The 25,292-nt window shown below is 44.4% G+C and overlaps 1 protein-coding gene across 1 annotated transcript in view; it reads right to left on the reverse strand.

Annotated features, from left to right (window-relative positions):
* Positions 1–25,292, reverse strand: part of LOC139276178 (sorting nexin-9-like) — a 122,027-nt gene that overhangs the window by 69,954 nt on the left and 26,781 nt on the right. The window contains exons 4-9 of the mRNA XM_070893762.1: positions 23,663–23,746; positions 20,027–20,066; positions 11,713–11,800; positions 8,611–8,692; positions 4,499–4,624; positions 2,719–2,836 (exon numbers count right to left, since the gene is read on the reverse strand). Of these exons, the coding sequence (XP_070749863.1) occupies positions 2,719–2,836; positions 4,499–4,624; positions 8,611–8,692; positions 11,713–11,800; positions 20,027–20,066; positions 23,663–23,746 (538 nt within the window). The remainder of the gene's footprint in view (positions 1–2,718; positions 2,837–4,498; positions 4,625–8,610; positions 8,693–11,712; positions 11,801–20,026; positions 20,067–23,662; positions 23,747–25,292) is intronic.

Genomic DNA, 25,292 nt, shown 5'->3' on the forward strand with positions numbered 1-25,292 from the left:
TGGCACCTTATCGAATGCCTTTTGGAAATCTAAATACACCACATCCGTTGGTACACCTCTATCCACCATGCTCGTTATATCCTCAAAGAATTCCAGTAAATTAGTTAAACATGATTTCCCCTTCATGAATCCATGTTGCGTCTGCTTGATTGCACTATTCCTATCTAGATGTCCCGCTATTTCTTCCTTAATGATAGCTTCAAGCATTTTCCCCACTAGAGATGTTAAACTAACCGGCCTATAGTTGCCTGCCTTTTGTCTGCCCCCTTTTTTAAACAGAGGCGTTACATTAGCTGCTTTCCAATCCGCTGGTACCTCCCCAGAGTCCAGATAAATTTGGTAGATTATAACAAATGCATCTGCTATAACTTCCGCCATCTCTTTTAATACCCTGGGATGCATTTCATCAGGACCAGGGGACTACCCCACTAGTGATAGTGATTATCTCAAGGTCCTCTCTTCCCACATTCCCACGACCAGCAATTTTTGGCATGGTTCTTGTGTCTTCCAATGTGAAGACCCAGCAAGCTCCCAGAAACAGCAATGTGATAATGACCAGCTAATCTGTATTTTTGTTATGTTGATTGAGGGATAAATATTGGCCAGGACATCAGGGATAGCTTCCCTGTTCTTCTTCGAAATAGTGCCAAGGGATCTTTTACATCCACTTGAGAGAGCAGACAGGGCCTCAGTTAAATGTTTCATCCGAAAGACGACACCTCCAACAGTGCAGTGTCCCTCAGCACTGCACTGGAGTGTCAGCCAACCTTCTAACTCAGGGGCAAGTGTGTTACTCACTGAGCCACAGCTGACACTATATTACAATATGGTAGCATAGTGGTTATGTTACTAGACTAGTAATCCAGAGGCCTGGACTAATGATCCAGAGACGTAAGTTCAACTCCCACCACAGCAGCTGGGGGAATTTAAATTCAGTTAATTAAACAAATCTGGAAGTTTTTTTAAAAAGCTAGGTGACCACGAAATTATCAGATTGTTGTAAAAACCCACTGGTTCACGAATGTCCTTTACCCGGTCTGGCCTACATGTGACTCCAGACCCACAGCAATGTGGTTGACTCCTAATTGCTCTCTGAAATGGCCAAGCATGCCACTCAATTGTACCAAACCGCTACGACAAAGTCAGCACTGTGGGAGTACCTTCACCACAAGGACTGCAGCGATTCAAGAAGATGGTTCACCACCACCTTCTCAAGGGCAATTAGGAATGAGCATTAAATGCTGGTCTTTTTAAAAAAAAACTTGCTTGTTTTATATATCTCAGTTTATTTTCTGTTTATCACCCTAATATAGGTTGGACCTCTGTGGTCTGCACTCTCTGGACCTGACCGATGCCGAAACAGAGAATTTTCCAGACCACGGGAGGTTAGGCTGTCAACAGCGCCCGGGCTCCTATGTGTGCACGCGTGCTGGCAGTCTGTCGGCGGCTCCCTCGGCAATTGCCGAACACACTCACTGATTGACAGCTGTTCCCAGCCAATCGCCACACGTACACCACAGCAGCAACCAAGCCCGTTTTCTGAAACACCATTTAAAGTTACAGACACATGGCACTGCCCCCGGCCAGGGCCTTGCACACTCATATTGCACAGATAACACATTGCAACACTCACTGAGATGGCACAGATAACTTCAGACTGCAAAACTCAGAGATTGCATTTCAAACTCACAGGCTGCGAAACTCGGGCCTCTCTCTCTTTCTCCATGTAGAAATCTTCCAGACACAATTATTAATTAATGCGCTGGTTTGGTGCTGTATTTTTTTTTATAAACCCTCCTTTCCCTCAGGCCAAACTAATGCTGAATTACGGTTGTTTCCAGACCAGAGCGTCCCGGACCAGAGAGGTCTAACCTATATCATGTTTTTAAAGGGAGTTTTTTTTTTGTAGCCAAAAGAAACGACAGTTTGAGGCAATGTTGTTATTGTAATGAAATTTCTTGCATTGGTCACATGATTACCAGCGACCAGGGGCAGATGAGACTTTGTGGTCGTATTGGGGGTGAAATTAGTCTCGCTGAACAGTTGAGAGTGAACCGGCAGCCCGTTTTACACCCCACGCGATTTTCTTTTGCATTGACTTCAGTGGAATAGAAAATTGGGCAAGGTATAGAATTATAGAATAGGCTGCCAATAAGCTATCATCCATTTCACACTGCCGCCTAAAATCAATTATACGACGATTGTTCGCATAGTTCAATTACAGCGCTCAGAAATTGTCCATTATTCAAAAGCAATATTCAACACATTCATTTTTTATAATCACACTATTGGATTTTCCACGATGTTGCTCATCACAAGCTGGGTAGTATATGTTTCATAACAGGAGCATTATTTCATTTAATGCGTAATGTATAATTCTGTTGCGAAGGTGGATTTGCGTCCCTTTAAGATTATAAATTCTAATAACTTAAGTAAGCACTACCTCCACTCAATTAGAGTTCAACCAGCTAAAGTCAATCAAATTGGCACAGGTTTGTTAATTTCAGTCTCTAGGTGTGTATGTAATCTATATGAATACTGAGTTCGAGTAGACCTAGCAACTGACAAATTGCCATAATTGCCGAGTGATAATGTTTTTCCTGGTTAACTTACTACTTCTACAACATTTTCTGGTTTTAGTACCAACGGACGTTGATGTTGGTAGTCAACATTAAAAGATAAATAATCCACTCACAACGCATTTCAGTCAATGCTTACATGGAATGTCTTTCTCTGGAAGTAGAGGGATTGGGATTATTGACCCAAACTTCTCGATTAGTCGACAGAACAGCCAGTCGAAATGTTTGTATCGATGGTAAACTGATACATATGTGTCCTACAAAATAAAGACAATTTAATTTTAAAAACAGTCCGAGAGTAAAATATTTTAGGACAAAATATGAAATAAATGTGAAAAACAAACCTAGGCATTTGTACAGCAAGACCTCTTCCTGATTACCAAATTCAGCAGAATTAAAGCAGAATTTTTGTGGTTATACATTAAAGAGATTGGACTAGAAATTGCAGTGGCTCACCACCTGGTTTCTGGGCGGTATTGACTGTTTTGGCGATAACTGGGTTGGCGAGAAATTGCCCAGCTGAGTTACACCGGCAGTTTCAAGGTACCGCTAGGGAGCAGACTGCCGGCGTGCATCGTCCATAGATTGCCCTGGCGAGATATTTCGCTCAGTGGTAACCCGTAGGTAAGTATAAAAAAACCGCCGACGAGAATCAGCAGAGCTGGGCGGTAGGTGAGTTGCTCTGCAAGAAAAAGGTTAGTAATTGCTTTTTTACTCTTTATTTTAAAATTCTGTTGTGGTGATTTAAGTTAAAAGGGTCCAGAGAATGATTATGATTTTTTAATGTTCTGTTTTAAAAAAATATATTTTTAGTGTTTTTCTCCTCCTAGGCCCAACCCGCAGCCTCGGGTAAACTTTTAGTGAATTTTTAAATTATCGACCATTTTCTTTATGAACTGCCCAATCGACCCTAAATTCCACTTTTTCGCCGAGAATCGGGGTGCAACGCCCATTTTTTTGCTGGACGGATTTTTTTCTTTTTTGGGGGGAAGTTTTCGCCGGCAATATTCTTGGGAATCTTAGCGGCCTTTTGGGCGGCAATCGGGCGCTGGCAGGTTGTTAGGAAATTCTAGCCCATTGCCTCCACCAGCCTGGCACTTGAACTTAGGACCATCTGATGGTAAGTTCGTGCTATGGACTGCAAGTTCCAAGCAGTTTTCCACTATCTGTTGATCTGGGAAAAATCTGAAGAGGATGAAACATTTATAACTACTGTCCAGAAATCAAAGATATCTGACTGTAGCTCGTCACTAAGTTACATAGAGGTCTAAAGGGTAGTCGAGACAATGATTCTAGATTCCTATATTTTTGTTATTCTCTTTTAAAACCTTTCCCTTCTTCTTCTTCTGTCTTCCTGGGTCACATACCAGACCTTTGCTGAGATTTCTTTCCAGGCCTCTGCAAATGTCTTTATAGGAGCTACAAGGTGGTCTTTGTCTCCCCACCAGGCCACCCTGAAGGTAAAGCTGCAATTAAGGAACCTTTGGCACAAACATGTCTGCTACCAGTCTGCAATAACATGTTAACACTCTAACAGACTGTACCACCTACTTCGCCTGCTATAGTACTTTTGGGGAGATTATTAATAACCTAATCTAGTCATTGGTATATCAAAACATAGCCATGAATTTAGAAGCATTTTCCACTGCTCTGTAACGCTGTTATAGGGAATAGTGTTTAGGATGAGAGTGAGATTATAGTGTAGGAATGACTGTGGGTGATAATAATGGATGGACACTCAAGGTGTCTGTATGATATTCTGCTGTCCATTATTTTGATGCTGATGTAAACATTTAAAATAAACATGCTAAGCATTCATCCACTATTGCCACCAACAAACATTTCTAGCCTAATGATTTTACCAGTTCATTTTGCGCCCTAACACCCATCCAAATGCATGAAATGTCACTGATACTTACATTAGGTGTAATTTGGTAAGCAATGTATTTCTTCATCCCTGAATATTTAGTTTCCATCTGAGGATTAGTTACAGTGCATTCCAGTGGTACTACTGGATACACCCAGGATGCGCCATTTTCATTGAACTAAGATAAAATAAAACAGTGTTAATTTAATTCATCTCAGATAAAAATAATCATACAGTCAGCATATCTGAGCTAAGACTATTGCAACTGTATTACAAATTACCTATATATATATGTAATATGTATATATATATATAATTACAAAGCAACAGAATGATTTATTGTATGAGCATGCTAGAAACATTACATAATGCTAGCAATTTAAAGGAATACTTCAGCATAATCTTCTGATACTGGAGTTACCTTAATTTTAGAACTGCCTGATTGCAATATCATCTAGGGAACATAGTCTTAGAATAACGGGCTGCCATTTAAAATTGAGATGAGGAGAAATTTCTTCTCTCAGAGGGTTGTAAATCTATGGAATTCTCTGGCCCAGAGAGCTGTGGAGGCTGGGTCATTGAATATATTTAAGGTGGAGATAGACAGATTTTTGAGCGATAAGAGAGTAAAGGGTTACGGAGAGGGGGCAGGGAAGTGGAGCGGAGTTCATGATCAGATCAGCCATAATCTTATTGAGGGGGCAGACTCGAGGGGCCAAGTGCCTATTCCTGATATTCTCATTGTTTGTTTAAATAAATAGATATTTATAAATTATAAAACAGCAACATTCTCCTACTCTGTAGCCAGCCGCTTGATCAAATAAACTCTGTGCTCTTTAATTCGAGAGAACCTGAAGCACTCCAAGGTGATTTCTTGGCATGAAGCCATATTGAAATCCCCTCCTTCTTCCTGCACCAGCCACTGGTGCAATTGGTCTTCAGCAAAAACATGTAAATAAAATCAGGCATGGTTTAAAACAGGCTGCTGGTTCATTGTGACCCCGTATCGAGTTTCGCCAAAGATCGATTTCAACCCCATGAGTCAATTTCAAACATGATTGCAGCAGTATTAAAAAATAATCCCACTGCATTTTTTCCAAAGAAAAGCAGGGAGTTCTCCCAATGTCATGGTCAACATTCATCTCTCAACCAACACCATCAAAACAAATTAACTGGTGATTCAGCTCACTGCTGTCCGTGATCCTACAAAATAACAGTGGCAAAAGCAATGAGTTGGCTATGAAACACTTTGGAACATCTCGAGGATGAAGAAGGTGTTATTATATATATATTTACATATTTCTGGTCTAACCGAATTCGCACCATTATTCAGCACTTCAGCTTCAAACTCAGATGGGTCGAGGAATGACACCACGGATAGGAGAGGAAAATTGCATGCAAGTCAAATTTAAAAGGATGATGACATTTAAAGGGGAGTGTCGCAAGGAGGGGGGACAAAAATTTAGAAAGCATTTGGAGATCACTAAAAGGCATCTCAATGCATCCGCAACCTTTGCCAAGGATGAAGGAGCATGAGATTATGATGTGGCAGGCCAGGATGGAGGTAAAGGGACCTGTAGGCGCAGGCATTAGTCTGCAGACAAATGAAGGTACAGCTCACCAAAAGGCCTCCTCTTTGATGGCTGTGGAAGTTGAGGTGGTGCTGCCTGAGCTGCTTGTGAGGAGGGTTTCCTCTGTGCCATTCTATAGCGCCATCCCATTTGGTCAGCGTTGCAGCATGTCTGCAAGAAGGTGCAGCCAAGTGTCAAGCCACAGTTGACATTTATCATATGCCCATGGCAGCAAGATGCCATGGCTCGCTTGCCCACCCACTTTTGCATATCACTCCCTCCTGCTTTGATTAGGATTTGAACAGTGGAGAGCGATCCAAAGGGTGAAACAGCTGAAAGCTCTCCCATCAATCTTGCGGTAAAGAGGGAGATGCACAGAAGGCTGTAGTCGGAATGCACAGGAGGGGATGTTAGGCTGAAGGACCACTCAGCTCCAGACCTCATTACAGCCTTGGTCCAAACCTGAACAAAAGAGCTGAAATCTAGAGGTGAGGTGAGAGTGATTGCCCTTGACACCAAGGCAGCATTTGCCCGAGTGTGGCATCAAGGAGCCCTAGTAAAATTCAAGTCAATGGGAATCAGGGGGAAACTCTCCACTAATGGAGTCATACCTAGCACAAAGGAGGGTGATTGTGGTTGTTGGAGGTCAATCATCACAGCTGCAGGACATCATTGCAGGATTTCCTTAGGGCAGTGTCCTAGGCCCAACCATCTTCAGCTGCTCATCAGTGACCTGCCATCCATCATAAGGTCAGAAGTGGGGATGTTCACTGATGATTGCACAGTGTTCAGTTCCATTCGCAACTCCTCAGATAATGAAGCAGCTCATGCCCACATGCAGCAAGACCTGGACAACATTCAGGCTTGGGCTGATAAGTGGCAAGTAACATACAAGTGCCAGGCAATGACTAACTCCAACAAGCGAGAGTCTAACCACCACCCCCTGACATTCAACAGCATAACCACTGCTGAATCCCCCAACTTCAACATCCTGAGGGTCACCACTGACCAGAAATTTAACTGAACCAGCCGCATAAAAACTGTGGCTACAAGAGCAGGTACCCAAGACTGGGTATTTGGCAGCGAATGTCTTACCTCCTGACTCCCCAAAGCCTTTCTGCCATCAACAAGGCACAAGTCAGGAGTTTGATGGAATAATCTCTACTTGCCTGGATGAGCGCAGCTCCAACAACACTCAAGAAGCTCGGCACTATCTAAGACAGAGCAGCCTGCTTGATTGGCACCCCATCCATCACCTTAAGCATTCTCTCCCTCTACCACAGGTGCACCATGTCTGCAGTGTAAACCATCTATAAGAGGCACTGCAGCAACTCATCAAGACTTCTTTGGCAGCACCTCCCAAGCACAAGACCACTACCACCTAGCAGGACAAGGGCAGCTGCCACATGAGAACACCATCACCTCCAAGTTCCCCTCCAAGTCACACCATCCTGCCTTGGAAATATATCACCGTTCCTTCATCATCGCTGGATCAAAATCCTGGAACTCCCTCCCCAACAGCACTGAGGGAGCACCTTCACCGCACGGACTGCAGCGGTTCAAGAAGGTGGCTCACCACCATCTTCTCAAGGGCAATTAGGGATGGGCAATAAATGCTGATCTTGCCAGCAATGTCCACATCCCAGGAATAAATACATTTTTTAAAAAGAGCTTGCAGGTGTAGGTTGGCGAAAGACCATAGAGAGATTTTGAAAGTATTTTAAATTCAATGCATTTGGGGGACAGGGAGCCAGTGCAGATTAGCGAGGATGGAAGTGTTGGGTGAGCAGGACTTAGTGTGGGACAGGATACAGGAGTGAACGTTTTGAACAAACTGGCAGATGGAGTGTGGTGAATCGGAGGATTTGGAGAAGTGAGGTCAAGAAGTGACAGAAGCCTGGATAAACTGTAAGAAAGCAATCTGGATGCTGGATAGGATGTCAGGGTTTGAAGCCCTGTCCAAATCAAATAAGATGCCAAGGTTTGTCACAGCCTGAGGCTGTGACAAATGATGGAATTAGTGCTAAGGGTTTGGAGTTCATGGCAGGGACTGAAAACGATGGGACAGGGAGATTTCAACTTAGGTCCAAACGAGCGGGAGCCAGCATTGTGCCCAAGGTGCTCAGCCAAGGCCACAGTCAGGAGGCCTAATCTCCGGGTGCGGGTTCATTTGAATATGCGAGCTTGGGGTTCATATTTTTGGGGGGTATAGCTAACCAACACTTCCACAAGCTAGGTGGTGATGACTACTATCTAAAGCCAGAAGTGACTAAAAATAGTAAAAGTAACAGCGTAAAAAAGAAACAAAAATGCAACCAGTTTTCACTGATGTGAACTCTTGATGGATACGAGTTCTTGCTACAGCCCACGATATCCTCCTTTTTGTGAATCGGCAAACGAGGAACAAATAAGCTGCACTTCCCCTTTGAACTCATCTTGGTACTCGCTGTCCCCAAGCAGTTGGATAATCTGGCACTGTTTCTCAAACATTAGTCTGCGCAAACTGAAAGATTTGTATGACAAATAAAGTTGAAGCATGTCAGAATCTAGTATCTAATTAAAAATACAAATGTAATGATTAAATTCTACTTACTGCTAGTTGAATTTTTGTGGTTGTCTTTGCAGTCTTTCCTGCTATGAAGGGCTCTGCTTCTGTTTTTGTAAAATGATATAATCTACAAATATCAGAAAAAATGCTGAATTTTTCATTAGGAACCAAACTGAAAACCGCTGCACAATGCTGACTAATTATAACAGTGGCGAGTACAGAAAATGAGGACAATGATCCACAAGTTGTTTCTGACTCCTATTTTTTTATCATGGCACAGACACAGTGCGGAGTGTAATTAAGGTGACAATTTTCACTACTGAGTGCTCTATGCTTGAGGGTGTCTGAGAAAAAAGTGGCTACATCCTGTGCCAAGTAGGTACCTAGGAACCATGGTAAAATACATAGTGGAGTACTTTAGCAGGTTTGCAAATGGAAGGCACTTTCAGCACATTGACTGATTAAAGTTTACTCAGTTACTGCAGGACAGCAACAACAACAACACCTTTTAGTTATAGAAGCACCATTAATGTAGTAAAAACGTCCAAAGGCGCTTCACAGGAGGATTATTAGACAGAATTTGACACCGAGCCACATAAACAGATATTAGGAGAGGTGGTCAAAAGCTTGGTCAAACAGGTCGGTTTTAAGAAGCAACTTAAAGGAAGTGAGAGAGGTGGAGAGGTTTAGGGAGGGAATTCCAGAGCTGAAGGCACGGCCGCCAATGGTGGAGCAATTATAATCGGAGATGCACAAGAGGCCAGAATTGGAGGAGTGCAGAGATCTCAGAGGGTTGTAGGGCTGGAGGAGATTACAGAGATAGGGAGGGGCGAGACCATGGTGGGGTTTGAACACAAGGGGCTGGATTTTTGGTCTTCTGTCGTCCCTGTTAGCGCCCCGGAGGAGCGGCAATGGCGGCGACAAGCTCTTCCGGGCAGGCGGACAGCTTCCAGCGCCCCGCTGGGACATTCGGTGCCGGTTTCAAGGAGGCGCGGAGCATTAACACCTGGAAGAGGCGAGCCGGTGTACAATGCCCCTGGTTGTGACACTGGCTCGATATTTGGTTGCCGTCTGATCCGTAGCGCCCCGTTGAGCACCCTAGTGGGAAAGCCTGTGGAAGCTGGTGTTCCAAGCTGTAACAGCCGCACTGAGGTAAGTAATGTCGACCTGAGGCAAGTATGATTGTTGTTTTATTTTTTTACTTTTGCGATTTATGTTGTGGTGGCGTGAGTAATTTATTGGGAATATTTTTGGTGTTTTCTTTTCAGATTTTATTTTTCACGGCAGTCTCCCTTAGGGCGCTCTGAGGCCAGCTATTTACCTCGGGATTTTCATTTCCTCAGCCAGCCTAGCGCCCTATAAGTGGCATAGAACGCCTCCCTTAGCACTCCGCTCCACACTCAGGGCCCAGCTGGTGAATTTTGTGGCTGGAGACGCAAACCATTTCCCGCCGCAAAATTTACCGCCCCGCCCGGGTTAACGCCGCAATTTCTCCCCCCTGGATGAGAACCACTATAGTTATATGAACATAGACTGAAATTTATTTCTATTTATATTCAATGAAATCCTCTCTTGATTGGTTAATTTCGCTACTGCTGTCTGTTTGCAAAGCTGATGGAATGTCCGACTACACATTTTAACAGGGCAGTAAGTTGTGTTTGTAAGTTTAAAGGCCCTCGACACAAATGGCAATGAGGTATTTATCATAACATACAATGATGCATCTAAACCACAGTGACAAAAAAGAACGTCTTGCCAAGGCCGGAGATAAGGGGCATAAAAAGTGAAGAGTTTGAAAGATTGTGGATATGAATAATCAACAACTTTTGGAGATAACATTCATGTAAATGTAACAACCAGTGAGCAACAAACTTCGGCTGGCATTTTGTAATAAACTCAAGGTACTGTCAGTATTCCACGAACAATAAATAATGCAGATTCTTGTAAAACTATCACTTCCCATCCTGTGGTATTTAAAGATTACATTATATCACTTGCCAAGGAAGAGGACAGAGTATCAGTAACTGCAAAGATCATTATCTCTAGAAGTTAATCAAATGGAAATTCATTAGTACTAGCTCGCTGAGTAACTTACATCTATCACTCAATCCTAAAATACTTCCAATGATATGAACTGCTTAAACTTGGCCTATTCAGAATTTCATGAAAATCTCTCATACTATTGTGTGTTATTCTGTTTTTCTTAAAACAATTAAAGATGACGGGGCCAGAATTGCCCTCCACCCCAAGCAGGGTGCACCTATCATTATTTAAGTGTTTTGTCCGCCCACAATCTGGTGAAATTCAGTTCTTTATTCTTTTTCTTAGAGCGGGGCGGATGTGAGCCGAGTCGGAGCAGCCGTCACTCCAAGTCATCAGCGCCGCACTGATGATGTCAGCATGTCACTGATGACATCAGTGTGACGGGTTTAGATCGTCGTGAGACAGGTTAGTTTACCCTACTGATGATGTGTTGTTGCAATAGTAATCCTGCTCAGTACGAGAGGAACCGCAGGTTCAGACATTTGGTGTATGTGCTTGGCTGAGGAGCCAATGGTGCGAAGCTACCATCTGTGGGATTATGACTGAACGTCAGTTAAAGGGGAGAGCCGCTGTGAGCTCTGCAATTCTTTTAGTTCGGTCCACTAAAGTTCGGGCCACCAGGGAGGCTTTCGGCTGGTGCCAGGCTGCCTGTTGGCGGCTCGGCCGAACCCGTGGGCATAATTGTCGGCCCGACCTGGCAGTTGGCCGACAATAAAACATAAAATTGGAGTCACCGGCAGTGCCACCTCCCCTTTAAGGGTGCCACAGACAGCTCCCCACAGGGGAAAGCAGTCAGTGGCACTGACCGGCAGCGCCACTCCTGCTGGGAAATTCTGCACAGGGCAATTTCCTGCAGGAGTCGGAAAGCGGGAAAACGGGAGGGACGGTCCCGTACACCGCTCCAAAAAAAACGAGGGCATTTTACAAAATGGCAGCCCCTCCGCATCGAACGAGTGACATATCTTGCTGCAAAAAAACACGATCTTTTCTGTCCTTTTTTTTAATCTCCCTTGCAAGTTGATCACCAAAATGAATCCAGCATCAGCCTGTTTGAGTAGTTGATTTTGCCATGACTGTTATGAGCTGCTGGAAGTGACCTTTTACCTGGATGTCCTTTTAGAAGTTTGTTCGTTACTGCCTCGTGTGTCCTCTGGCTCAGGGGATATCATCTCATAATCTTGGTCAATTGATTCTGTATGGGAATGGCAAATATTTTCAGGTACATATTGATATATTCAAATATCTTTGGCTCAAACTTTATACGGTCCTTTTCCAAGATCTTCTCTTCTGAAGGCATGGATGACTCATGCTATTATATGGTGCAACTCTGATAATCTAATGAATACATTTAGGAGCTGTGAAATCTGCAGTTTGAAAATTATAGTAGAAGGTATATTTATATACCAAGTTCAAGACCATTATTTTAGTCCCTGCTTTGACAATATGAAATTATTCAATTACACATGATTTAATCATTCATTGTGAAAAAGAAAAAGTGATTTAGGACTTCTCTGCGAAATTGTTCCCGGGCAGGACATAAATAAGAAAACTATCAGCCGTGTATAAATGACTTAAACTTGGACCGGTCATGGTGCACCACCTAACTAAACAGATCACCGCAGGTCAGTCTCAAAACCTATTGGCCGAGACTTTCCTGCATCCCTCCTGCTAGGTTTTCTGGAATATCTGGGGCAGACGAGGCCAGAAAATTGCTCAGGAAGCACTCTCCATTTCTTGGTCTTCCTTGGCTTTTCTGGAGAGCAGGCTGACTAGATAAAAATATATCTGCCAAATGTGACCAGGCGCATGTGAAACAACACCAACAAAAATAGCATTTATATAGCGCCCTGGACATAGTAAAACATCGCAGAACCGTCAAACAAAGTTTGACGCCGAGCCACAAGAGGAGATATGACAGGTGACCAAAAGCTCGGTCAAAGAGCATTTTAAAGAGTGTCTTAAAGGAGGAGAGAGGTAGAGAGGCAGAGTTTAAAATGTCGAAAATACAGCCACTGCCACACTTCCTGCAATGTACCCTATTTGAACATTGGATAGCAGGGATTTTTGTTAGAATGCTAATCGCCAGGACCAAAGGTCAGCAGAGGTTTCGTCACAGAGGAGCTTATGCAATCATACGCCAGGAACAGCAATGAAAAAACATTTTGAGGAAATCTTTACATTTTTTCAGGCAGGATTTATTATCCCTAACCTACATACTTCCACTCCATAGAATAACACAGCAGTACACATAGAAACATAGAAAATGGTGCAGGAGTAGGCCATTCGGCCCTTTGAGCCTGCACCACCATTCAATAAGATCATGGCTGATCATTCACCTCAGTACCCCTTTCCTGCTTTCTCTCCATACCCCTTGATCCCCTGAGCCATAAGGGCCATATCTAACTCCCGCTTGAATATATCCAATGAACTGGCATCAACAATTCTCTGCGGTAGGGAATTCCACAGGTTAACAACTCTCTGAGTGAAGAAGTTTCGCCTCATCTCAGTCCTAAATGGCTTATCCCTTATCCTTAGACTGTGACCCCTGGTTCTGGACTTCCCCAACATCGGGAACATTCTTCCTGCATCTAACCTGTCCAGTCCCGTCAGAATTTTATATGTTTCTATGAGATCTCCTCTCATCCTTCTAAGCTCCAGTGAATACAGGCCTAGTCGATCCAGTCTCTCCTCATATGTCAGTCCTGCCATCCCGGGAATCAGTCTGGTGAACCTGCGCTGCACTCCCTCAATAGCAAGAACGTCCTTCCTCAGATTAGGAGACCAAAACTGAACACAATATTCCAGGTGAGGCCTCACCAGGGCCCTGTACAACTGCAGTAAGACCTCCCTGCTCCTATACTCAAATTCCCTAGCTATGAAGGCCAACATACCATTTGCCTTCTTCACCGCCTGCTGTACCTGCATGCCAACTTTCAATGACTGATGTTCCATGACACCCAGGTCTCATGTCACCTATGACATCACAGTGTGCCACCATACCACTTTATTTATGTAAGTTTTGTATATTATATGCCAGACATATTGTAACTATGTATTACTCTGTATATTACTAAATCAAAGTGCACTATTTTGTACACAACCAAAACAAACTAATGTATAATGAGAAGAATTGAGCATAATACTCAGTGTTATTCAGAATATGATGTACTGCTTCTTAGGGCTCATACTCTATAGATCGACTTATGCACCTGAGCATTCTATTTTCCTTCCAGCATTGGAATTCTTATAGTTAGTGGGAATCCTGAGTACTTACCAGGCACAAAAGGAAACATTACAAACCCTGCTAGCCTATAGAGTTTCACACGGTCATGTTTGGTATACACTTCTTTCTGAGAATCTGGTTACCATTTTATCCTTATTTCAGATGACCCACAATGTGTAAAGCTGACTCAAGATTATGAATCACAAAGGAATCTGTGAAGGTAGATGATCCAGGATTAGGTATGTATAAATGAGTAGATCTCCCATGGCATTTGTTACATGCCAGAAAATACGTGCTTTACAAGGACTATGTACTGGAGTGCGCAATGTATTCTTCTGATGCTCAGGGACAGCTAGCTGTGTGCAAAGTGATCTGTTCCTTTAAGGCCACAATGTCCAATTGCTGTAACATCCTGAGATAAATTAGAGGTATGTTGCTTTTAGTGGCATCCTGAGATTAATCAAGGGTATTTTCTTTTGGTTTATAGATTGGAAATGGCCGAGTTCTTTTTTAATTGGGAGACAGAGGCCGGAATTTTCTGGCGTTCATGCAGGCACGATTGGAGATGGGTCGGGAGGGAAATTTGAAAAATCTTGGAGGGGGTCGGGAACCCGCCGTCATACTGCCCCCACGTGCATTTGCCAGTGCGGCAGCGACCTGAATGGCAGAGGCATCCTGGGTAATTTAGATTATGAGTTACTTGCCAGATCCTTAAACCTCTTTTTAACCCTACCCTTCAAATTTCCCTGGATGAGCACGGGAATCATGCAGCCCGGGAACCACGTCTGTGAAACTGAGGCGGAAGTTGAGTGGCTAATGATCCAGCTGATTAGTGCGCAGCATGAAAAGTACAATAAAAACTCCCACCTGGTCACTTTCCTAAGGCAGATGCTGTTGCTGAGTGCATGGTCAGCACGGATTTAGCTTTCTGGAGCTTGTAAGTCTTTTCAGCCAAGTAGGAATCCAATGTCAGCTCATTGGTATCACCTATCACACCGACAGATTGTTTCTGTCATCTCTGCTTGACCTGCCATCTATTACATAAGCATGGGTGATGTTTATACTATCTCACCATGGTCCTCAGAATCTGACCTCGATGAGCCCCAACACCAGCAGCACCAGGCACACCAGCAGCACCACCAACCTTCTCCTCAACCACATGATGCTGCACAGGACAGAGGACATTAGCGCAGGGTTGCACCGGGCCAGAGGCGACACTCCCAACACAGGGTATACAGGCAGAGAATGACTGAGCAGCAATGCCAACGGAGGCTCAGGCTATCGTGCTGGGTCATCGCAGACATTTGCAGCTTTCTGGAGCAAGACCTGCAGCCCAGAGGAGCGGGTGGACAAGCCTTACCAGCGGTGGTCAAAGTCACCAGCACCCTCAACTTCTTCACCTCAGGCTCCTTCTAGGGATCTGCAGCAGACATTTGCAGCATCTTGCAATCAGCCACCCACAGATGCATCACACAGGTCACCGATGCCTTCTTTGACAAGTCAGCCAATTCTATCAACTTTGCCACTGATGAAGCCAGTGTTACAGAGCGGGCACTGGGCTTTGCCACTTTGGCTGGCTTCCCACGGGTGCAGGGTGTCATCGGCTGCACACGTGTGGCCATCAGGGCACCACATCATCATCCAGGAGTCTTTTTCAACCGCAAGAGCTTCCACTCCCTCAACGTACAGCTTGTCTGCAACCATAGAAAGATCATCATGCATGTGTGCACCAAATTCCCTGGCAGCTACCATGACTCTTTCGTGCTGCGCCAGTCCACCCTCCCTTAGCTCTTTGCTCTTCCAAATAGATTTTCTGGCTGGCTGCTTGGAGACAAGGGCTATTCACTGAAGACATGGCTCATGACATCCTTGAGGAGGTCAAGCAATGGTACCGAGGAGAGATATGATGAAAGCCACATTTTCACCAGATGTGCCACAGAACATGAAGTGTTGAAAATGCACTTCAGATGGCTTGACAGATCTGGAGGAGCCCTTAAGTATGCACTAGCCAGGGTCTCCAGAATCGTCGTCGTCTGCTGCGCCCTGCACAACATAGCGCAGCGGCAAGGATTAGCATTGCATGAGGAGCAAGGCACAGTGCGCACAGCCTCTTCGGAGGAGGAGCATCAGCTGGAAGACTGTAGCTTCAGCAGAGGAGGAGCAGGAGGAACCTGTGGTCCAGATCCCACCAGCACCCGAGCACATTGCTGCCCGGGAGGCCAGGGATGGCCTCATCATGGCCATCTCTTAACCTAACTTCAGGCACGACATTCATATGGCTGTCACATGCTGCACCAGGTTCGCACCAACCCACAGCCAACACCATAAAGCCATTCATTTCACACTGACCACCATTGCTGGAGGTAACGTTATGTCTCATCATGCACCCCAACTCACTAAGCCACTTCCAAAGTTGCACACAAATTTGTCCAAGACCAGAAAGTGAAAATAAATATTTTTATCTGTGACGTCACATGAGCAGAAACTTTACACAAACATTTATTGGAACAACCAAGTGGCTACCCTTGTGCATCTACTTGTGCTTCATCTTTCTCTTACGTGTGTTTCTATGAAGTGCTACCCCTGTGCCTTCAGCAGAGGTAGAGGCAGCTGGCTCACTTTCCTGCTGTGACTGCTTAGACACTTTTGGCGGACTTCCTCTGGGTTTTGGAATCTGTGATGGCCCCACCAAAGTCTGCTCCTCCTGCATCTGTATAGGGGCAGACTGGGCCAGCAGAATCCGTGGAGGCATCTAGGGCTCTGACTGGGGGGTGGGGGGCGGTGGACGGGTGGCAATGAGGAAGAAGTATGAACGCTTTGAATGGAGCCCCCACTTCCATGTCTCCTGTTGCCATCATCCCTCTCATGGTACACATGCACTTCCCTGCAAGGAGGGAGCTGGAGAGCACCTTGCTGCAAAGCAGTGGGGCCAGGAGGACCCCCATCTACGTTGAAATCCCTCCTAGACAGGAGGTCTATGAGCCTCTGCCATCTATTGTCCATAGAGACCATGTGCTCCTGTGAGTGATGCATTGAACTCTTCCATCCTATCCATGGAAGAGGCTAAAGTCGCATAGCCTGTGACACAGTGGTGCTCATGTTGGAGATGGATTCTTCCATTCTCTGCATATTTGCAGACATCGCAGTCACAAAACCTGTCAAAGCTTCCTGCACCTCCAGGATCGCTCGCTTTCTGGATGGCCCCCGAGGCTTAGCGTCTACATGCAGCTGAGCAGAGCTGGGAGAGTCCTGTGCCCTCTGGTGAGGAGTTTCCACTGCTGTCCTTGTCTCCACCATCTGCTCTTGCTCACTTGTGAGTTGTGAGACACCAGGCGACAACACTACTCTATGTCGCGAGGCTGGAGGCTCCTCTGAGGAGTCGTCTTCCTCTTCCCCCTGGACAGTAGGGTGGGAGGGCGGACCCGTGAGACAGTAAAGAGATGAGTAAGATATGACATATCAAGAATTTGCACAGATGGTGACCATTCACTGGCTGTTGACATCAGTCCCCATACGAGTGCCTGCTGTATGCCATGTGCCTGTATGAGATGTAATTCTGTCACATCTGAGCTGAGATGTCCTCCTCTCCCAATCTCCCACCTCCAGCTGCTCTGCGACTCCTGAGATTTCCAAGGCAACCTCCTCTGCTGCTGTTAAGGCCAATGATGAAGGGCCACTTCCAGTTCTCTCCCTCTTCCTCTTATTGTGCACTCTTTTCTCCTTCAGGGAGGGAAATAAGTGAAGGTTGAGTAAGAGCGATGGAATGAGGATAAGGAATGGATGGCTTACATCTTTAGAGGGAGACTATGATTGATAGGGTGGCAATGCCAAGAGGCCTTCTTGTGGGTTATTCGTTGGCTTGTTTCAATTAGGATGAAGGTGAGTGTGAGGGGTGGTTAAACAGATGGTGATGTGACAATGTGCAAGATACGTTGGTGTGAATAAGATGTGCAGGAACATGATTGGGAAGGCAGAGTGATAGAGATGTGATGAGAGGCACAGCAGGATGAACTTTGCTCTCACCTTTCCTGATCTAATGAGATCATTGAAATGTTTGCAGCACTGCACCCAGGTCCTCCTGACAGCATTCCTGCTGCTGACCGCCTCTGCTATTTGCAGCCAGGCTCCATGGGTCTGCTGAGGAGCTCACTTCCGCCCATCGGAAGGGAAAAGAACCTCCCTGCATGCTCTCACACCCTCCACCAGCATATGGAGGGAGTCATCTGAGAACCTGGGTACAGTCCCCTGTCATGTTTGCCACTTTTTGCAACACACCAATGGTGTAGTGCAGTGCAGTACCTGCTGAATGAACCTTCAAATGCAATGTGACTATGGTACCTTTAAATAACTGGCTGAAAACCTCACCGATTATGTCATCAGACCCACACTATTTAATAGGGCTGGTTAACACGTGGGGCTGCCTCAATAAGCACCATTAATAGAAAGTCGATCTCGAGAGTGGGATTGAATGAAGAACGGGGTCGTGACCCACCAAGGCGACTGCCCGCACCTGACCCGCCCAGGTACAGAAAGCTCTGGCCAGAAATTTGCATGTGAAATAGTGCAACACTCAAAGTGTGACATTAAAATTTTGTTTTCATCAATTATGGTTCAATGAAGTGAACATCATTCTTCGTTCCTGCAAAATAGCTGCACAATACAAATATCTGCACACAAAAGCAGTATTTCAGCTCGTGGTGGTTCAGCTGGTTAAGGCAGTGAGTAGCTGAGCGAAGCAGGTCAGAAAGATCTTCAGATAGATCTTCATGGTCTGTGTTGAAGTTCGATGATATCGGCCAAGGTAGCAGTAGGGGTGCTACAATTTCCTCAGCTCGGATTCCTGCTCTGGATTGCTATTCTGTGACACATATTCGAAGTCCATGCTTGCGGTCACGAGGTAAAGCCAGGACCAGGCTGAATGATGTTGATTAGCCTGTTGACACTTACACCTGAAGAATGGCCACTTGAGTGAGGGACGAGAAGGCAACCAGCTCCCTTTGGACTATTACCCAGTAAAAGATAAACTTCTTCAGAATGAAAAGAGGGGTAAGAAGAAACTAATGGGGAAATAAAACTGTTACCTATCGATTAATATTTATTACAAAATTGGCAGTTAAAATTTTGCAAGAGAACCATCAAAAATGAGATTACAATCATGGAAATGAACGATATATTAACAACACTCGGCTCTATTGCACTTCCATCAGGCCTAGGACTGTTGCCACTCTGTCTGCTCCTTATCCATATTAAGACCGGGATGAGCCAAAATTCCCGAAGCTAAACATCAGCAAAATCAAGACTTAGTGGTGTTGGACCTTGGTGTCTTGCTAAACCTCAAGCTCAACTTATTCCCCCACATCTGATCCATAACCAAGACCGTTTTTCTCAGCTCTGCTTCTACTTGTCCAACTCTGCCACCAAAACTATAATCTATGCCTTTATCATCTGGAATTTTCCTGTCCTCATCTTTCCAGCCTTCCCGATTCTATGGTCCATAAATGGCAAGGCATTCATAGCAGTACAAACTGCATTCTCACCTGCATTGAAAACATTGCCCTATCACCTCCAATCTTGTCAAGTTCTATTAGCCAGAGAATTGACTTTTAAGATTCTCATCCTCACCTTCAGATCCCTCCATGGTCTTACTCTCAATGCTCCTCCATCAATATATTCCTGCATGCACCCTCCACTCATCTTACACTGGCCCACCTCTTGTTTCCTGCTCCGCAGCCCCAACCCCCACCCCAATCCACCACTAGCGGCCATCTTACCCTTTGCAAATTCTGTCCTTCAGCATCTCTGTTATCACTTCACTCATTATCTTCAAAATCATCGTCAATTGACTTTCCTTTGATTGTGTTTTCACTCTCCCTACTGCTCAATGTTAACTAATTGTCTACTGCCCCGTGAAGTGTTCCGAGATATGTTTCTGTACATGAAGATATAGGGATGGGCAATAAATGTAGGCCTTGCTAACGATGCCCACATCCCAGGAACAAATAATTTAAAAAAGAATGCAATAACAATGTAATTTGTTGCAAGTTACCCAAAATTACTTTCCTAAAGGCTGAGTGTAGAGGATCAGAAACAGTTTGTCTCCGTGGGGGCATAGATTGAGCAACAAATAACTCCACCAGTGAGAAAATAAAAATGCATTAAAAGAAAGTCATTAATATAAGAATGCGGGATACATACCAGAAGTGTCTGAATAGCTATTAGATTTCTTTGATCTGAGCTGTTGAAAGAAGAATGTTTACAAGGCTGTTACTAAGTGAAAAAAAGCATTGCCATAAATCACTGACTTAGCGAAGGTCAAAGAAATCCGCAGTGATTTACACTAATCACAATGGCTATGCTTACATTAAAACATTGAGGGCTGGATTTTCATTGTGATTCCACCTTTGTTAGCGCCCCGGGAGGGGCAGTAATGGCTCTGGAAATGGTTACCACCTGGGCGGCAAACTTCCAGTGTCCCGCCGGGATATTTGGTGCCGGTTTTTCAGCGGCGCTGAGCAGTACCGCCCAGGAGCGTCATGCCGGTGTGCAACGCCCCCGGTTTCAACTGTGTTGTGAAATCTGGTTCGAGCGACACCCGTAGCGCCCCCGTAATGGGACCGCCAGTGAAAGCGGGTGGTCCGAGCGGTCCCAGTGGAGGTGAGGGAAGGAATGAGGTAAGTGTGATTGTTTTTTTGTTTGTTTTATTTTATCTTTATATCAGTAATATAGTGGGAATGTTTTAAAAACATAGAAAATAGGTGCAGGAGTAGGCCATTCGGCCCTTTGAATCTGCACCACCATTCAATATGATCATGGCTGATCATGCAACTTCAGTACCCCATTCCTGCTTTCTCTCCATATCCCTTGATCCCTTTAGCCGTAAGGGCCACATCTAACTCCCTTTTGAATATATCTAACGAACTGGTATCAACAACTTTCTGTGGTACAGAATTTCACGGGTTCAGAATTCTCTGAGTGAAGAAGTTTCTCCTCATCTCAGTCCTAAATGGCTTACCCCTTATCCTTAGACTGTGATCCCTGCTTCTGGACTTCCCCAACATCGGGAACATTCTTTCTGCATCTAACCTGTCCAATCCCGTCAGAATTTTATATGCTTCTATGAGATCCCCTCTCATTCTTCTAAATTCCAGTGAATATAAGCCTAGTCAATCCAGTCTTTCTTGATATGTCAGTCCTGCCATCCTGGGAATCAGTCTGGTGAACCTTAGCTGCACTCCCTCAATAGCAAGAATGTTCTTCCTCAGATTAGGAGACCAAAACTGTACACAATATTCATAGAAACATAGAAACATAGAAAATAGGTGTCGGAGCAGGCCATTCAGCCCTTCTAGCCTGCACCGCCATTCAATGAGTTCAAGGTGTGGTCTCCCCAAGGCCCTGTACCACTGCAGTAAGACCTCCCTGCTCCTATACTCAAATCCTCTTGCTATGAAGGCCAACATGCCATTTGCCTTCTTCACCGCCTGCTGTACCTGCATGCCAACTTTCAATGGCTGATGTACCATGACACCGAAGTCAAATTGCACCTCCTTTTCCTAATCTGTCACCATTCAGATAATATTCTGCCTTCTTGTTTTTGCCACCAAAGTGGATAACCTCACATTTATCCATATTATGCTGCATCTGCCATGCATTTGCCCACTCACCTAACCTGCCCAAGTCACCCTGCAGCCTCTTGGCATCCTACTCACAGCTCACACCGCCACCCAGCTTAGTGTCATCTGCAAACTTGGAGATATTACATTCAATTCCTTCATCTAAATCATTAATGTATATTGTAAATAGCTGGGGTCCCAGCACTGAACCTTGCTGTACCCCACTAGTCACTGCCTGCCATTCTGATTCTTATGTTTTGTGTCCCGATTTTTTTGTTTGCAGTGAGGCCTCTCTTAGGGTGCTTCAAAACCAGCTCTTTCGCAACGGATTTTCAGTTGCTCACCTGGCCTAGCGCCCAAAGCGAGGTGTGGAACGCCTCTCTTAGCGCTCCGCTCCACGCTCAGAGACCAGCTAAAGGGGGAACCGATAAAAACCATTTCCCGGCGCAACATGCCCCGCCACCATTAGCGTCCTGGCCAAAGACCGCTCTAAGTGGAGGAAGTGCTTTGGGGAGGGCGCTGAGCACCTCGAGTCTCATCGCTGAGAGCATTCAGAAATCAAGCACAAGCAGCGGAAGGAGCGTGCGGCAAACCTGTCCTGCCCTCTCTTTCCTTCAGCGACTGTCTGTCCCGCCTGTGACAGGGACTGTGATTCTCATATTGGACTGTTCAGCCACCTAAGGACTCACTTTTAGAGTGGAAGCAAGTCTTCCTCGATTCCGAGGAACTGTGATGATGATGAAGAAGCCTCCAACCGAAAATCCGGCCTTGAGAGTTCCAGGAATAAATAAAAATCCTGACTGATGAGGGACAGGAATTCATTTTATTTGCTTTAACAGGCAGTTTTTATTTACAATATGAAAGGATTCTCGCAGCAGTGAACATCTTATACAGAGACGCAAGGCTATCTCATGGCTAATGTGTCAATGGTGCGAAATTTTTGTTTCCATTTGTTAAAGATTCCCGTAGTTGATAACCCTTGGAGCTCCTCAGACAATGAGTTAAAATACCACATTGTGCACCTGCATGTGTTCAGGGTTCAAGGACACTGATCAACAGTAACATAAGGGCCATGAATCATTTAGAGAAATAAAAACAAAAAGAAACATCGTTTGATAATATGGAAAGAAAACGTGAAAGAAACAAAGTAACTCAGACCTAGAAATAAAATGTTCAGGGAGTTATGCTGACATTTCAGTTTATTCTCCGATAAGATAATGTTTGTGACACCACGGCAGTATTTACCACTGCAAGGCTTACAGTTTCATTGTCAGAGCAAATCTTTCCTCTTAATGCAGTTGGATTGGTTCAAAATGAATCCAAGGCTGCAATGGTTCATTTGCTTTACTTCGAATCAATGAATATTAAAATCTGTTCACAACATTTTTCCACAGCTCACTTTAAAGTAAACCAGTAGAAACAGCAGGTACACCAGCTTCAGTTGTATGCATGATCAGCATCATAAGCAATCCCTCGAAACGAGGATGACTTGCTTCCACGCCGAAAAGGGGTGAGTTCACAGGTGTTTGAATGAAGGGCTAATATTCTGGATCCCAAACTACATCGTGAAGGGTGAAAGAGGCCTGTGCGTAGATTTTTTTTAACGTGTGGGGGCCGTTGCACTCCAGCCACCATACGGGCTTGACAGAGCCAGGTCTTGGTCGAGTGGCAAGGATTAACCAAGACGACTGGAGATCAGCTCTGCTGCATGGACCTAGTGCGCACATATATCGCAGTGTGGGCTGGCCTGTGCTGCCCCTGAGACCTCGCCTCTTCTGGGCCCCAATCACATCCCTCTACGTACTCTTGTTGCTCCTTCGCCCTGACCTCGCCGCTCCTGCTGTATCTGCCCACACTGCAATCAGTCGTCACCTTCCTGCAACAGCACGCGCTGCTCCCTGCAGTGATATGCCGCCGTACCTCTAATGGCCCCGGCCTCATGTATGTATGAGCATGCCTGTTGTATATACGGTATCATTCTGCAGCAGTTCAAAGCAATATCACAGATACCTGTAAAATGTTGCCATCAACCTGGCATGGAAGGTTTGTAACCTGCAGTAAAGCTATATGTACATAAAGACTATGTTGATGTGCCTACTCTACGTAAATCCTGTAAGTGTTGCAGTAATACAGCAAGAAAGCCTATTTAACATCTGCCTGATCGCAATTGGAAATTAAGTAGCATCCCCCTTTATTTAGTTTTTTGCACCTCACATACCTCAACTGCATCTGGTTCTTCATAATTTGAGTCAGCATCGCAAGTTTCTTCAATCTCAGCATGTGACACAGAGTCCATCAGCAACTATAGAATGGTTTTTAAAAACACTGACGTTTAGATGTTAATCATATTAATTATTGAACAAACAGCTACAAGAACAATACCTCCAAATTAATATATTTAGAAAATGGTTGTCAAATGTAAACATCATCAGCCTAGTGACTTGAGGCGGTTTGTGATAATAGCGCATTGACCTCTTCCTTTCAAAGAGCCAACAGAGGCATGATGGGCCGAATGGCCTCCTTTTGTATTGGTATGATTATAGGATTGAAATTCCAGTTAATGTTATGGTTGTTAGCATTTCAGTGTAAAATATAAACAATACAATGTTTTGCAGATTCTTCAGTCCTAGTTTTAGAAGATTACATCAAAGAAGGTTTCAAATGATTATTTATTATTATTTTGCTTTTATTTCTAGTTTGGGATGACTATAATTTTCAGATGACTGGAGGATACTAAAACTAATCCAATCAGTTCCATGTAAGTGACAACAAGCATTTTTAAACTGAATACCATAACTACCCTCTGATAATTGAGCATGTAGCTCTCTGTACATTTAAATGTTTTGGGTCATAAAAATGTAGGAATGTATTACTGTTGAAATTATTGTAGTGCTCCTGTGAACAATCGGATTCCAGAACTTCTATCAAACAGGTCCCGGGAATTATTGTCCCTTCATTATGCCCTTTTAACCAATCAGATCCCAGAAACAAAATCAAATCACATCCGAGAACATTCCTACACTATCATTTCTGATTGGTCCTTTTTTGTGACTGAACCAATTACATTTTACTCCAAAAATCGATAGCATACAGCCATCATGATAATACTCTGTTCCCTCTTCAGCCAGACCTCTGCCCAACAGCACTCTCCCTGCTCCAGGCCTCAGTGCTGCCACTCTCTAGGCCCCATTCACAACTGGCTCCTGGTCCTGGACCAAGCCATCACCAACTCTCAGTTCTAGACTTTGCACCATTGGCTCTCGGCTCCAGATTTCTCCGCTGCCTCTCCGCCCCGCCCCACCCTAGTCTCCTCATTCCACATCCTGGCCTCATTCACTCCAAATTCCTGACAAGCAGATTCAACTAGCGAATAATATAGTAGGTAGAATTGCCACTCTTTTAAATTAAATATTAAAGTGATAAAGATTCAAATCATAACTATTGATAACATGCAGGGTGCTGAAAGGAAATAAGAAAATAAGATAAGACAGATAATAAATTTAGGTATATTAAACAAATCAAGACAAATATAGACCCGTTAGGCTAACATCAATAGCAAGTAAAATAATGAAGATTGGAGAACGCACTTTGTAGCGATAGCTTAATAAAAAAACAGCTAGCATACATTGAGATGAGGCGATCATGCTTGCTAAATCTCCTCAACTTGAGGATGTTAAAAATAAAAGTAGATAGCAGAACTCCTTGTAATATACTTTATTTCAATTTTCAGAAAGCCTTTGACAAGGTCCCACATGTGAGATGATTAACAAAACTAGGAACCATCTGTATCCAGGTAGAACACGGGACTGGATAAGGTAGTGAATAGAAATACGAAACAGAGAGTAGTC

Source organism: Pristiophorus japonicus, chromosome 11 (genome assembly GCF_044704955.1).
Source record: "Pristiophorus japonicus isolate sPriJap1 chromosome 11, sPriJap1.hap1, whole genome shotgun sequence".
Lineage (NCBI taxonomy): Eukaryota > Metazoa > Chordata > Chondrichthyes > Pristiophoridae > Pristiophorus > Pristiophorus japonicus.